General features: G+C 42.0%; 1 protein-coding gene across 1 annotated transcript; it reads right to left on the bottom strand.

The window, feature by feature from the left end:
• Positions 1-13,184: 13,184 nt before the first annotated feature.
• Positions 13,185-15,429, bottom strand: LOC129475845 (uncharacterized). Its single transcript, XM_055268249.1, has 2 exons — positions 15,318-15,429; positions 13,185-13,282 (listed from the first exon to the last, which is right to left on the bottom strand). Exons 1-2 carry the CDS (start codon positions 15,427-15,429, stop codon positions 13,185-13,187), a joined length of 210 nt encoding a protein of 69 aa, XP_055124224.1.
• Between the last annotated feature and the right edge of the window lie 359 nt (positions 15,430-15,788).

Here is a 15,788-nt window from a genome sequence, read left to right as displayed (position 1 = left end):
CCCCCTTCCTTCTCCACCTCAAACCAGGTCTCACGCCCAACCCTCTTTTGCCGAAAACCAGGCACATGCCCAAAGGCCTTCCAAAGTCTTTCCCTTGCAGGAGGTTGCGAGGCTTGAAGGCATAATCTGAATTCAAGTTCCCTAGCTGACTTCTCCCACATTGAAAAGAGATTTGACTCCTTTTCAATGGATCCTACCTCCTTCTGCAAGGAATTCCTGTACTTCCTTAAATCTTATGACGTTACCTGGCATGACATATATGTCATCCTCTCCTCTACTCTCACCTTGGAGGACAGGGAACACATCTTTATTGGCACCCATGCCCATTAGAACACCCTCCAATAAAAAGATGCTTCTCACAACCCAATAGGGACCCTAGCTGTCCCCAGAACTGACCCCAATTGGAATTGTCAGGCAACTTCCACAGACAGAGAGAAACCAGGCCATATCATATCATGCCTTCTAGCCGGCATAAATAAAGTCGCCCCTGCTCTTTTCCTCTCCTGCCTTCCAAAGGTCACAACTAAATATGCCACCTTAAGCCTAATAACAATAAGGGCAAAATCGACCTCCATTTACACTTTATCTCCCAGTCAGCCCCAGACATTTGAAAAAAACTTAAAAAAATGAAGGACGGCCCTCAAACCTCCCAAAGAAACTTAATCAAAGTGGCCTTTAAGGTGTTTAAGAATAGACAGGACGAACTGAAAACCCCAAACCTAAAGAAGGACCAAGCTAAATACCAAATGTTGGTAGCTGCCAGTCAACAGGGTTCCCAAGGCATACAGAATTCCTCAACTTGGCAACAGTCAACTCCAGGAGCCTGTTATAAGTGCGTCCAAGACGGACACTGGGAAAAAGCCTACCCTAATCCCAGGACATTCTGGAAACCTTGCCCCATCTGTGGTATCAAGCAACACTGGAAGTCAGACTGTGCTCAGTGAAACTCTTCATCCTGCTTCACCACCTATACCTGAAGACAGACGGGGCCTAGAGTCCACCGCCCCTACTGCCATCACCACCTCGGAACCCAGGGTAATTCTGTCAGTCTCTAGTAAGCCCATGTCTTTCCTATTGGATGCTCAATGGGACAACTAGTTACTCGGTTTTACCCGAATATTCTAGACCCTTTTCCAGTTCTTCGATCTCTATTGTGAGAGTCAATAGAATCCCCTCTAGGCACAGACTCATCCTTTATTATACAACCTATTCACCACCCCGCTTCACCCACTCTTTCTTGGTTATCCCTCAGCCCCTACACCTATCTTGCGATGGGACATATTAAGTAAATTCCAGGCCTCCATGCAATGTGATTCTTACAATTCTACCCCTTTTATTTTACTCTGACACTGAAATGCTTCCCTCTCCCTCCACTCATCCTCATTATTTACCCTGTTACCTTCTGTCAATTCTAAAGTTTGGAATGTTTCTAAACCCACAATAGCCACACATCACATCCCAGTTAAAATAACCCTTCAGAACCCCTCCATTTTCCTTTATCAGTCTCAATATCCCCTTAATCCAGCTGGTTGAAGGGGCCTCAATCTTATTTGTAAACTTTGGCAAGCTGAAATTCTCAAGCCTGTCAACTCTCCCCACAACAGCCCTATTCTGGCTTTCCAAAAGACAGACAAGATTTACTCCTTTTTCCAGGATCTCCAAGTTGTTAACCAGGCAGTGGTACCAATCCATCTGGTGGTCTGCAACCCATATTCTCTACTCTCCTGTACTCCTACATCTACCACACACTCTCTGTGTTGGAGCTAAAAGATGCCTATTTCACTATTCCCTTAAACCTAGCTTACCAAAGTCTCTTTGTTTTAACTTGGCCAAATCCTAATACTCACATGCCCACCCGACTAACATGGATTATACTCCCACAGGGGTTCCAGGATAGGCCCCACCTATTCAGACAGGCCCTCATCAAGGACCTAGCTGAACTTCCTCTTTTTCCTAGTGCCCTCCTCCAATACGTCAATGACCTCCTTCTCTGTAGCCCTTTCCTTAACCTGTCCATTCAACACACCACTCAGGTGTTCAACTTCCTCCATAATCGAGGAGATTGGGCTTAACCCACAAAATCTCAAGTAGCACAAACATGGGTTTGTCCTAACCCCTAATTAATTCTCAAACCATCCAAACCCAGTGAAAGGAGCTAATTTGGGACATGCCCCTTCCCCCCACAAAAAAAGGACCTCTTCTCCTTCTTGGGCCTTGTGGGATACTTTTGGCCGTGAATTCCCAACTTTGACTTGCTGGCCAAGCCACTCTACATGGCCTCACATGGGCCCATCCTAAAACCCCCAAACCCAGCTTACCTCATCAATTCCTACTAAAACAAGACAAAAACACAAACAAACAAACAAAAAACTTAAAAATGCCCTTTTAATTGCCCTGGCACCAGGACCGCCCAACCTCATCAAGCCCTTTACTTTGTATGTACATTCCGACCAAGGCCTTGCCCTTGGACTACTCTGCCAAACATACGGCGACGCCGCACAAGCCGTTGCACATCTCTCAAAACAACTGGACTCTGTCATCCAATGCTGGTCACTCTGACTAAAAATCTTGGATATGGCCACATTGCTGGCCTTAGAGGCACGGAAACTTCTTCTTTACCAATACATTACTATTGCATCTTCCCATTACCTACAAGACCTCATAAACCATCAATTTCTTCTATCCCTCACACCATCCTGCTTACATCAGGTACATGCCTTATTCATAGGTAACCCTCTAATCACCTTCCAGAGACATAAAACTCTCAACCCAGCCACCCTCCTCCCTGTAAACACTTCCGACTTTCAGCTCTCTCACTCCTGCCTGGACCTCTTAGACTCCCTCTCCTCCCCCATCCAACACACTTCAGATGCCCCTTTGCAGGGAACACATACATGGTTAATTAATGGAAGCTCTTTTAGGGAGCCATGTCCAGCAGCTGGCTATTCCATCATTGCTGAAAATAAACTCCTAGAAGCCAATGCTCTCCCACCCCATGCTACCTCTCAACAGGCAAAGCTAGTTGCCCTAACCAGGGCCCTCACCCTAGCAAAGGGAAAGAGGGTCAACATTGACACCAGTTCCAAATATGCATACTATATCCTACAGTCTCATGCCTTAATCTGGCAGGAACAGGGTTTCCTAACTACAAAAGGAACTCCCATAAAAAATGGCAAACTTATACATAAGCTGCTGGGGGTGGATAAACTACCACTAAAGGCCACCATTATCCATTGCAAGGGACACTGAAAGGCTACAGGTGCCAAAACCGAGAAAAACATTACAACAAATTCGGCAGCCTGGCAGGCAGCCCTTAAAACCCCATCGTTATTGCTCATTTTTTCCCAGCATACACCCTGTATATACCCAGTAGGAATGAACCCCACTTGCCCGGACTGGGGCCATTCAGGAAAAAATGGTTCCACCTCAATGATAAAAGTGTCTTGTCCAAGTTTAAAAAACCTTCTGTACTTTCATATGTGCACAACCATTTCCATGCCGGTTATTGCCCCTACTCTAGCTTTTAAAAACTTATATATATTCTTCCACCATGGCTGCCCATCTCAAAGATATTACTAAGGCATGTCCCCTTTGCACTCAAACTTCCCCTCAGGAAGCTATCAAACCACCTCCTTACCAACACACAAGGCCTGAGGACACTTACCAGGGCATGACTAGCAAATCAACATCGCTCACATGCCCCCCAGAAAGTGATTCCCATACCTTCTGATAATAGTAGATACATTCTCTGGATGGACAAAAGCTTTTCCTACCACCACCAAATAGGCACACACCATCGCTTCTATTCTCTTCACTCATATTATCCACCGGTTTAAACTCGCTCTTGCATCCAGTCATACAATGGGCCAATTTGTTTCACAGTTTAACCAACAGCTGGCAAAGGCTCTAAACATTAAATCGGCTTTGCATATTCCTTACCACCCTGAATCTTCAGGAAAAATTTTATAAAAAACAACAACTAACCAAACTCTCCCTAAAGGTTAAAATGGCCTGGACCCCACTTTTCCCATTGTTCCTCATGGGTTTATGAGTTATTTCCCAAAAGCCCCTCAGCCTAAGCCCATTTAAACTCATGTACAAAGGCCCCTTTATCCTCCAAAATATCCCCGTATTTTCTCCCCCTTCTATATGGAATGCTTGGCTGGCGTTACACCTCACCCAACATCTAATAAGACAGTACGCAAACGCTTACTTGACCCAGCCTAAAAGTCCATCCTCAAAACACTCCTTCCTGTCCCTACAACCAGGGAACTGGGTCTGAATCACAGACTCCTCCTCCTCCCCTCTCCAACCTAAGGGGAGGGGTTCTCACCAGGTGATGCTAACTACTCCCACAGCGCCAAAGCTAACATCCTTTCCACACCGAATGCACCATTCTAAACTAAAAAGAGCACCAGACCCACATCTAGAAATTTGTTCACCTCCAAATTATTCTCCTTCCCTTACAGGACCAGCCTCATTGTACTTAACAAGAATTCCAGAATTTGCCAATCCAGAACACCCTAGCGCATAACACTCTCCGTCGCCAATTTCCAATCTTTTTATCTCCTACTTTGTTTCAGATCTTTCCTGGTTTCCCTTCCCCATGTCCCTGGATAGTCTATGCCAATTTCTCACACTAATGCAGGAGGTATGACTGCAGGGCACCAAGGAACTTTCATAGAAAGGGACAGGCACATTGAGCCAGGGACTTTGCAGGGCGTTTGTAGTAGAAAAAGGGACTTGAGAGCTTTCGTCTCTCTTTGTCCAATCTCATGCATTCAGAAACGCTGGGAACAGACAGTCCCTTACCTTACTGGAGAATGTGTCTCAGAGAGACCTTTTGTGGAAGAAATAAATTATTTTCATATCTTTATTTATAAAGCCTTTTTTACTTTTTTTTTTCCAGACAGAGTGTCACTCTGTTGCTCAGGCTGGAGGGCAGTGGCATGACCATACCTCACTGAAGCCTCCATCTCCTGGGCTCAAACAATCCTCCCAATGTAGCCTCCCCAGTCCCTGCTACTACAGATGCAGACCCCACGCCTGGGTAATTGGTGTATTTATTTTTTAGATAGTGTCAGATAGTGGTCTCACTGTGTTGCCCATGCCGGTCTCATTTTACTGGGCTCAAGCCATCCTCTCACCTTGGCTAGTTTTATAAATGCTTTTATTAATCACTTTGTTCTCTGGTTCTGGGTTTTCTGCCGTGCTTCCAATAAACGTAATTGAATAAATTCTTCTGTAGACTAAATACATTCACGCCTGTTTACTTTTTTCTTTTAGGTTGTGTTACTACACATTTAAATCTCTGGACTGCTAACCGATTTCCCTGAATATACCTGTAGGTTATTCAGACAGTGCGTGTTTCAGAAATAGCCATAGATTCTGACTGTAGGCTCTAGGCTCAGTTATGACCAGAAAACAAGTCCTGCCAGTCTCCTACCTCAAATATATATTTGTGTATTGATCTGATCCCTGGGACAAGCTTCCCAGACTGAAATCACGGTATCATAAAGCTGGATGCTTTCTTGAGGGGATAGAGTAACATCCTTATTTTCAATTCGAGTGTAAATAACTTAATTAATGGATGAAAAGATGTATGCAACAATGGAAAGCAGAATAACCGGTATTTGATTAATATGGCATCACCACATTTTGCTTTAACAGATCTGATTGTAATTATTTCAGTCTTTGTGGGTCACGAAGTTTCTGTGGCATAGTGTTGTGTTTTTTAGCAATAATACTTTTAAATGGAAAAAAATCCTTATCTCCACTAAGTGGTGTCTTTTTGTGTGCTAGTGAGTTGACTCATGGCTGGCAGCACCTAGGTAGCTCTAGGTTGGGGAATAGGAGAATGTCCAGTTCATTTTTAAAATACATTTGAATTCAGAAAATTATTTGATTTAAATATGTTAATTTAATAGCAGTGTAGCTGGTGTCACCCATGGCATAGATTCTGAGGTTAATTTGTAAATAACCGACGTGTTATAAAGCCAACTGAATGTCAGCAACGTGTGCTGAAAACTTGTTTGCTATGTGTTATGCGGGTGGATCACCTGAGGTCAGGAGTATGAGAGCAGCCTGGCCAACATGGTGAAACCCCATCTCTACTAAAAATACAAAAATTAGCCAGGTGTGGTGGTGTATGCATGTAATCTCAGCTACTGGGAAGGCCGAGGCAGGAGAATCACTTGAACCCAGGAGGCGGAGGTTGCAGTGATCCGAGATCGCGCCATTGCACCCCAGTCTGGAAAATAAAGAGTGAAACTCTATCGAAAATAAAAAAAAAGGAAGGAAGAAAGGAAGGAAGGCAGACAGGAAAAGAGAAAAACAAAGAGAAAGAAAGAAAGAAAGAAAGAAAACGAAAGAAAGAAAACGAAAGAAGAAAGAAAAAGGGAAAGAGAGAGAGAGAGAGAGAAGGAGGGAGGGGGGGAGGAAGGAAGGAAGGAAGGGAAGTCCCTCTGTCCATATCTGCAGTCACCTTTAAAGGCACGTCTGTGCCATGAACCTGGATCGGCAGTCATACTCTAGGTCTAAGAGGCAAGTCTGAAAGACATTGCCTGCAGGCTTGACACCCTTCATTTTTCTTGGGATGCACGTTCTCCCCAGGGCACCAGCCAAACACCGAATGGCCTGACACAGAGTTTGCATTTTTTACTCGTAGTTCTCCTTGGTCATTCAGATAATATGGGTTCTCTCTAAGACATATCTGGTGCAGAATAGAGAAGGTTGCATCCTCCCAGTTTTGCCTGTTTTAGATGCTGGAACCCAGACAGGTCGCAATCTTGAGAGGGTCGGCAGGCAGCAGTAGATTTTCAGGTGGCAGGGAGGACCCCCGCAATCCCACCAGACACAGCTCTTCTTTCTCGTGCTGTTCTTGAGGCCCTGGGCAATTGCCTTTGACTGTATATGATTCATCTTTCTTGTGTCAAGGTGAACCTCACTTCCAAGGAATCCCCAGTCTTGTGGGATGCTCTGGGCTTCCTGGTCTCTCCAAGAACTGGCTAAATTCCATGTTTTTCCATCGGAATACTGAGATAGACAACCTTGAAGTGCAGTTTCTTTACAAGTGTCTTTATCTGGCCATGACATTAATTTCGCATTTGGTAGGAGGGTAACAGTCTTATTTTCATCAGTATGTGTACTGCATGTTAGTGCACAGCATGAACCTTAGAGGAAGAGTTCTCCGTTGAGATGTGAAATGCACCAAAAGCTTGTGTGGAGTTAATAAAGCTACTCTACCTCTACGAGTGTCAGTTTCCTCACCCATAAAATGAGGATCACAAGATGACTTTTTCAAGTTGTTGCCAGAGTTAAATTCAGAAAGATATTTAAAAGTACGTGACTGCAAGGGTCCACATCATGAATGAAATAGTGTCAGATTTCAAAGTACACAAAAGCAATAAAGTACACATGACCTAAGATGAGATGATCAGCTTTGTAAGCAGCCTGACGAGTTCTTGATTACTATAGAATTAACATCACTATTACTATTAGGTAGTGTGAGTTCCCCAAAGTTATAGTTCAGCATTGTTTAGGCTGTTCTGGTTCATTTTCGTTGCCAGGTAATTTTGGAAAATGACTCCAATGAAGTGGGTTTTATATGTTGAGGCAGTTTTGCTTTGAAGGGCACGTAGCTATAGGAGGACATGGGGGAAGAAAGTGAGTTTCCCCTTAGCTTGGGGAGTGATCCAGTATAGGGGGAGCCATTGATGGTTCAGGAGAGAAGAACGATCATTGCAGCAGCAAAGCCCCTGGGAAGGTGGGAGTTATGGGAATTTGTGAGAGTATTGTAGTAGTGGAAGTAGGATGAGTGCGAAAGGGAGAAGCAATTCTCTCGTGGTCATAGACTTAAGGTAAAATAATTCCAAAGTTTTGAAGTTTCTCATCACTGCTCAGTTGCTCAGATACAGGCATCATTATGTAATGATATTATATTATATTATATTAGTAGGAGGAGCGGGAGTTCTAGCTCATAAAATAGATATGATAATGCTCGCCTTCTGAGGGGCACTAAAAGTATTTCTATTGGTTTGTTAGGGCTGCCATCAACAAATCAGAATGGATTTGTGAGCACTTCAGCTGCTCTTCTGTTTAGTGGCCTCTCTGCCCCACCACAGTGTGACAGCCCCCACAGTAAGTAGCGTGTGTTGTTGGTTGTTCTTCCAGTTTCCAGCATCCCAGGTATATTTCTTGTAACATGGCAGGCCACTCATGCATGTCCACTGAATTGATGAGTTAACCTTTTGTAATGATCCTAGCAGAAAAGCATCTCCTGTGTTTAGGAGTCATTATTGGAGATGATATGATTCTAGGCATCTTACATATAGTCTTTGGTTTTGTGCTGGACACTCTAGGGTGATGGCTCTGCATGGTGCTCTGGAGCTCCTGCAGGTCACCACATAGGGGAAGTAGGCAAAACTAGACTACAAGCTAACCTGAGTGTGGGCAGAATATCTTGAATGCCCTTGGAACAAGGAAAGATAGGCAGCGTGGTGGGAGCTGCCACAGGTATTTTTGCACCAGCTCCCTATCTGCCTGGAGGCTGACACAAAGCCATTCTTCATCCGTCTGCCTAGTTTGAGGTAAGCACAGGCCTTTCTTCATCATAGGGTACAGTTGTGGAGTATAAAATTGCTCACTGCCTTAGGGCACAAGTGTGGGCTCCTCACCAGCAGAAAGACCCACTATCTGTGCTGTCCATCACTGAGTACCTCCGATTCACTGTCACACTATGGGAATAGGGATACGGTGCTTACACGATGCTGATCTTGCTTTTGCTTTCTCTACAAGCAATCAACCACATGGATCTGCTTGGGCTCATTGTCTCCGTATTGGCCAAATTTAAGAATATGTGAAAAGGCAAACTAACGACTTTAGTGGTGATCCTCGTGGCCCTTTTAGGACAACACAGGGCTGCTTAGGGACTGCTTGAGCAATTGACACACTACTGTATTGAGTTGCGTGGTGTAGCATAGACAGGATATTGATTTAGTCTTCATGGCATCGCACACAGCAAATAAGTTTTCAGCACATACTATTGACTTAGGGTTGGCCTTGTAACACCTCAGTTATTTACAAATCAACTTCAGAATCTATGCCGTGGGTGACATCAGCTACACTGCTACTAAATTAACATATTTAAATCAAATAATTTTCTGAATTCGAATGTATTTTAAAAGTTAACTTGACATTCCTACTTGAAATTCAAAAGCAGGTTATCACACACTAGAAATGTAGTTGCAAGGAAAAATGAAATGAAAAAGTTCGAAATCTAAAGGAAAAAAGGAAATCTAAGTAGTAGGCCAAATTTATCTGCAATGTAAACCCTCCTTGATGTTATTTCCTTTATTTTTCATAGCAAACAGTTTTAGTGTACATATTGTAAATTCTACTTTAGAAATGGAAAAACAGTCCCAAAGGGTGTTAAGTATCTTGCCCACCATATCAAGGGCACTGTGTGAGAGGCAAGATGGAAACCCATGGCTACTTCATGCCATAGCCTCTAAAGAGACAGTGTGGGTGGGACCCAAGTCATCTTGCTTCAGCAAGTTGCCCTGGTTGCTTGCCCCTTACTCCTACCTAGGCCCTAATTCTTTCACCCAGCTCTATAGCCTAGGGACTTCTCACATGTTTTGTGGCAAATGGGATACCCTAAGAAAGGAAGCAGATGAGGAGAGACAAAGCGCGAGGTATGGGGAAAGGGGCAGGGAGCTTCTGTGCCCACTAGGGGCATGCTGCCCTCCATATGTTCAGCTAGCCAGAAGCTCTCTGAATCCTGTCCTTTTGGTTTTGATGGAGGTTTTCATTATGTAGGCGTGACTGATTAAACTGTTGTCCTGCCACTGGGGATCAAATTAACCTTCTGCCCTTCCTGAAGGCTGGGGTGGGGGGCGGCTGAAAGCCCCAACCCTCGTATTCCCCAACCTAGAGCTACCTAGGTGCTGCCAGCCATGAGTCAACTCACTAGCATACAAAAAGATAGCACTTTGTGGAGATTCTAAAAATTGTAGGAGTTGTATGCCAGGAAGCAGGGTCTAGGACCAAATATGTATTACCCAGTATCACACCTGTGCATACCAGCTCAATCAGAATACAAAATTTCAAAAATCATACTTAATTTTTTTAAACAATAGTGTCTCTATCTCAAAAAAAAAAAAAATTAACCTCATCCTGGACCTCCTGGGCTCGAGGCATCCTCCACCCTTCGGCTCTAGAGTAGCTGGGACTACAGCTACATACAGACGTGCATACATTCATGCATTCACTCTTTTATTTTTGTAGAGAGAGAGTCTTGCTCTGTTGCCCCATCTGGTCTCAAACTGCTGAGCTCAAGTAATCCTCCTGCCTCAGCATCCCAAAGTGCTGGGATTACAGGTGTGGACAACCGCACCCAGCCATGATTTCCAATATTATCAAATACCTGGGAAGGAAGTGAACAAAAGATGAGCAAGACTTCTTTGGAGAAAGCTGCAAAACTTTATTGAGATAGTTTAAGTCAAATATCTAATATAAAACCAGTTTGCGTTGTTTCAGCTTGTCCTCATTTAAACTTGTGGTTGCCCTTCACCTATAATACAAGCATAACGGGTGGGAACATCACTAGCAGAAGTGTGTTTAGATGACATTAAGGATATGGAAAAGACAGCAAAGTCTTAGTTTTCCACAGTGGACAAAACCAGAAGCCTAAGAGCCACCCTTTAGCTTACATTCAGGTAGACCTCTGTAGAGACTTTGACAATAGTCGTCCAAGCGTACGCATTAAAGATATTTTTCAAACACACCCTGCATTCTAGTGCTACAAGGAAAGCAAGACAGTCCGAGGTCCGAACACATTAAATGAAGTGAACCTACTAAAAAGGGGTTTAAAGTAGAAAGCAAACATTGCGCATAGTTTTACTCAAAATACCAGCACCACATAACAATACTGAGAAACAGAAAAGGAATTTACAAAAAATGTATAATTTTTGGCAAACACTCTTTTAATGTTCTGGCTTGAATCTGTGGTCTGGATGTCAAATGGGCTCCTGGAAATGCTCTGAATACTATCTTGGAAGAAAGCGGTTAATGTCACCTTAGGAACTGCACAAGGGAAGTGAATAGAAAGGCCAGCATTGCATTTGTTTTTACTCTGTTGTGCAGAAGGGCAAAAATATTTATTTGGGCTCATTTACCCTTTGGTGGTTTTTAAGGTACAGTAACCGTTTGTACCTGTTTTCTCCTACCGTGATGTCAACATGAATCATGCCTCTTTTTACACTTGAAAGTATTCCCATTTGTATAATTAAGTATATGGTTGCATTACTCTTAAGCTATCACTATCAGTTTTGTCTTCATTATGTGATAGCGTTATGAACTGTGTCACACATGAACACATGGAGGGATACGGAAATGGAAAGCAAGAGTAGGACAGCTGAAAAAGCCAAAATTTGTTTCTAAAAGTCAATGTTTTTGAGGGACAACTGGAAAATTTCACAGTTTCTTCCACAGGTTTTTTGATGCTTAGATAATCAGGTATTACAGAAATAAATAATGGATGCCTTCCTAGCTTATCAAGCATTTCATCCATGCTCTGAAAATATTAGGGTTCAAGATTGTATTCACTTTCAATAATGCCCTATATTAAATCACTCTGTCTTGTTCATATTCCATGTCGTGCTTTTTCCATTTTCTTCAAGATTGTGTAAACTACTGAATACTCTATTCATAGCTAATTTTCAAAACACCAATCTTTTAAATTTATGACATTTGAACTACTTTTCCTTTTACTAATGACTCATACTTGTCTTTTATTCACCACCTCTTTCTTTTTCCCTTAAGTTTATTTTTTTATTGTTATTTCATAGTATTCTTTTCCTTTATCATGTAATGTGCTATTTATTTTAATAAGACATGCATTTAAAGCTATGATCTTCCTGAGAATACAGCTGAGGCTTGTTCAGTGGGCTCCTGGAAATCGTCTGAGAACTATCTTTTAATGTAAATGGTGTAATGGAATGGTTCAGCAGAGTAGAGTAAAAACCTTTAGGTAGTTTCTCCCTTAAACATGGAGTGCTTCCTTTAACTTCAAGAGGTATTGTAATTAACAGTCACCAATTTGGAAAATATGTGTAAAACATACTTATGTCAACTACTCAGGAATTAGCACACTGCTATTGTTGAACTTCAAACCCTATCATCTAATGTGTCAAGGCAGAAACCTGTAATATGTAACCTATGGTATGGTTAGAGGTGACTCTACTATATGAATCTTCAATCTAATTACACGAAGTAGCTCATGAAGACTGACAGGAGGGCGGGGAGCATGCTTAGCAGAAGCATCTTACACCCATCTTGAGCATCACTGACCTACATGCATTCTCCTGGCCACAGAAACCTGATGATCTCTTGCCATTTTATCATTCAGTCATTCAAGGCTTCACTGCGGGAGGGCTTTAAAATGCAATTATTCTTTAAGAGCCAGAGAATTCGAAATTTGACAAAATCCAAGAACACTCATACTGGGCTCCATACAGGAAAACAAATATCAAGCAGAGTGCCCACTCATTTTCTTAGGAACCATGAAATCTCAACTCAGACATTATAATTGGCCTGAAGCTGATTGTTATGATAAACAAATCACGAAAATCAGAATATCTTGGTCTTCTATCCAGCAGAACCAGAGCATGCGGAAATCAGCAATGAAATGGATTTTAATCTATCTGATGTGCATCCACTCTTTTCACTAAGAGCAAGGATGCGTGTGGAATTTATACGATTCATCCAGACTCTCACAAATTATGGTAGAGCTGGTACTAGAATCTGCTTCAGGGCTCAGCATACTTCACACAAACTGGTATTACAAATGCATTATGTATTTGTTAAAAGCAGAAATTAGAAAAGAATCTGAAAATTGTTAGCTGTTGGTTACACACCAAACTAAGAAAATGCTGCCATATTTGATGATTCAATATGGCTTTGACCCAATTTGTTTCTGTATCTGATAGTGTTTAAGTCTTGCAATCTGGCATTTGGGTCTGAATGATGTTTCAAAGAAAATTTGCATTTGCACTGTGTTTTTAAAGTAGCAGTAATGTTATCCCTCTATTATCAAAAGTATAATATTGTGTAAATGAGAAAGCACATAACTTTGCATCTTGATGGATAACACACCTGCTTCTGGCATTTTACAGTGTTCTACTTTAGGTATAATCTTCACCTTGATGCCAGAACCCAAATCCAGATTTATCCCCAGTCTTTGACTGACGCACCTCTTGGAGATCACCTTCCATGTCACGCACTTCAATATACAAAGGTTATCGATTTAAGCATTCCAACATGAAATATAAATAAGGAAATGATAATATTCTTTTCCTTCGCGTTATGAAATAAAGCCTGAGCCAGGCGTAGTGGCTCATGCCTGTAATCTCAGCACTTTGGGAGGCCGAGGTCACTTGAACCCAAGAGCTGGAGGTGGGTGTGAGCCAAGATCATGCCACAGCAATCCGGGCTGAATGACAGATGAGACTCTGCCACATGAAAAAAAAAAAAAAAAACGAGAAGAAAAGAAAGGAAAAGAAAAAGAAAAAACTGTCAGTGTGGTAATGAACGTCGTGCAAAGATGGTACACCTTTGTTTTCCTGTTTTATGATATTTTATTTTATTTTATTTTATTGTTTTTTGAGTCAGGATCTCACTCTCTCTTCTAGGCTGGAGTGCTGTGGCACAATCAAGGCCCAGTGTGTGCCCAACCTCTCAGGCTCAACAGAACCTCCTGTCTCAGCTTCCGGAGTAGCTGAGCCTACTGGTGCACCCCACCACCAAGGCTAATTTCTGTTTGTTTGTTTTGTTTGAGAAAGGATTTCTCAATGTTGTCCAGGCTGGTCTTCAACTCCTGGGATCAAGAGATTTGCCCAACTCAGCCTCCCAAAATTTTGGGATTACAGTCATGAGCTCCTGGCCCAATGTCTTATCTTGAATTACAATCTAAGGATAAATCACAGTACACATAAATTTCCCACACTTTACCATTGCGTATTATGAACAGTGAGTATGAACTGTCTATGAAATCTGAAGTCAGCTGCATGAATACCACTTTAATCATAAATGAAATGTGATTTTCCGAAGAATTACATCAATGTATTGGCGGGCCTCTGACAAATCCTACAGTTGTGACACCCATCCCTTATTGAGGTTAACTTGGAAATTGTTTGGATAGTTAATTAACGTTATGCTATACTTAGGTCCAAGAACCCTGTATGTTAACTTTACATAAAAGAATCCCATTTAGAACAATGTACCAAAAATAACAGGAAAATCATTGTCTTGCAGTGAGAGTACAGAAAGTTGAGTGCAAAGAAATTAATGGGCATTGTTGACAGTCATATCTGGAAACATCTTAACAGTGAATTGCTAAAATAATCAATGGCCCAAATTCTGTCAATGTTTAGCTTCAAAATGCTATCTGTTGAGGATACATTTTCTGTTTCAGGATAATCTTATCCTACTTTGAGTTTTCTGAATATGAAAGTTTTTAAACAACTGTTAAAAACCCCTTAAAATCACACTAATACAGCTCCCTGTATACCACTGTCCTGAATTATCCAACTTTTATCAAACATACCGTCAAAAAGACTGATCAAAGGAAACAGTGGCTGTCATTCATTGAGCTCTTTTCTGGAGTTACTATCCTGCTTCACTGAACTGTTTTGTCCTGAGCCAATACTGAAGTACCTTACAGTACAGACACAATCGAGTGTTACGCATCTTAGGCAAACTGCTCACTTTTTATTATTACAACATGGATTGTAGGAAGAACACAAACCTTTGAACAAAATATGAATTCCTTCTCCATGAGTCAAATGTTCTTGCAAGCCTCAGTCTCTGAGCCTCGGTTTTCTTATTTATACAATGGGGCTAACATCCCTTTGCAAATGGGCCTTATTCACAGCGTTATAAGGTCCAGTGACTTGGCACTCTACATGCAATGAACGGGTGCTTACAACACTGTGGACCCCATGGCTGAGAAGATCATACAGCAACATTCTAAGAAGATCAAATTAAACTAGTGAAATCATGTACGTTTTTATACACCAAATTAAATGGTTTCAAGTAAGGACTGTATTTTCAAGCATACAAAATCCATCTTGAAGAACAAGAGAAGATTCATTATATCCAGGGACAGCATGAAGCTGCAAACTATACTCTCCCCTTTCCAGTCAACTTTCAGCAAATGTTTGGTATCTTTTCCTAATGTTCTCTTTCCTCCTGTTACTGCTCATGGCACAGGCCACGATGCACACATAGACCTTTTCCCGCCCCATAGACATGCTTTCTTTCCCTTCCCAGCACCTGGGATCTCAGCTGTATCCTGATCTTCTTGTGTCTCCTGAACAGGTGTAGGATCCCGACTTTCAGCTGCTGGTTCTTCTTCTTGGGGCCCTCCATTACTGGGCTCCTGGGACTGGCTGTGTGTGTGTGTGAGTGTGTGTGCGTGTGTGCAGATAAAAAGATTTGTTAATACATGTCAATAATATAAATATACAAAATACATAGATATTTCTTATCATAAGTACCTCTAGAGACATTTCTCCAACACTACCCCATATACCTATTCTTCATAACATTATTCTTTCCTCAGAGAGGTTACTCAAAAACAGATATCCTCAAGGACTTTGGAAGCTGTTTTAATCTATGTTGGGATGAATGTGTGTAATCTGTTCTGAATAAGCACGAGAAGGAAGTTAGGGACAAAATCTGGGCACACACGATCATCCATCCACACAAAACCCAAATATAATCCTCTG

The sequence above is a fragment of the Symphalangus syndactylus genome, chromosome X (genome assembly GCF_028878055.3).
Source record: "Symphalangus syndactylus isolate Jambi chromosome X, NHGRI_mSymSyn1-v2.1_pri, whole genome shotgun sequence".
Taxonomy (NCBI): domain Eukaryota; kingdom Metazoa; phylum Chordata; class Mammalia; order Primates; family Hylobatidae; genus Symphalangus; species Symphalangus syndactylus.
The sequence above is the reverse complement of the archived record's forward strand: the minus strand, read 5'-3'. Positions and strand labels throughout refer to the sequence as shown.

Coding starts and splice junctions, on each gene's coding strand:
- LOC129475845 (XM_055268249.1), bottom strand. CDS start 15,429: ATGGAGGGCCCCAAGAAGAAGAACCAGCAGCTGAAAGTCGGGATCCTA. Junction 13,283..15,317: donor CCAGGTGCTGGGAAGGGAAA/GAAAGCATGTCT, acceptor TGTATATTGAAG/TGCGTGACATGGAAGGTGAT.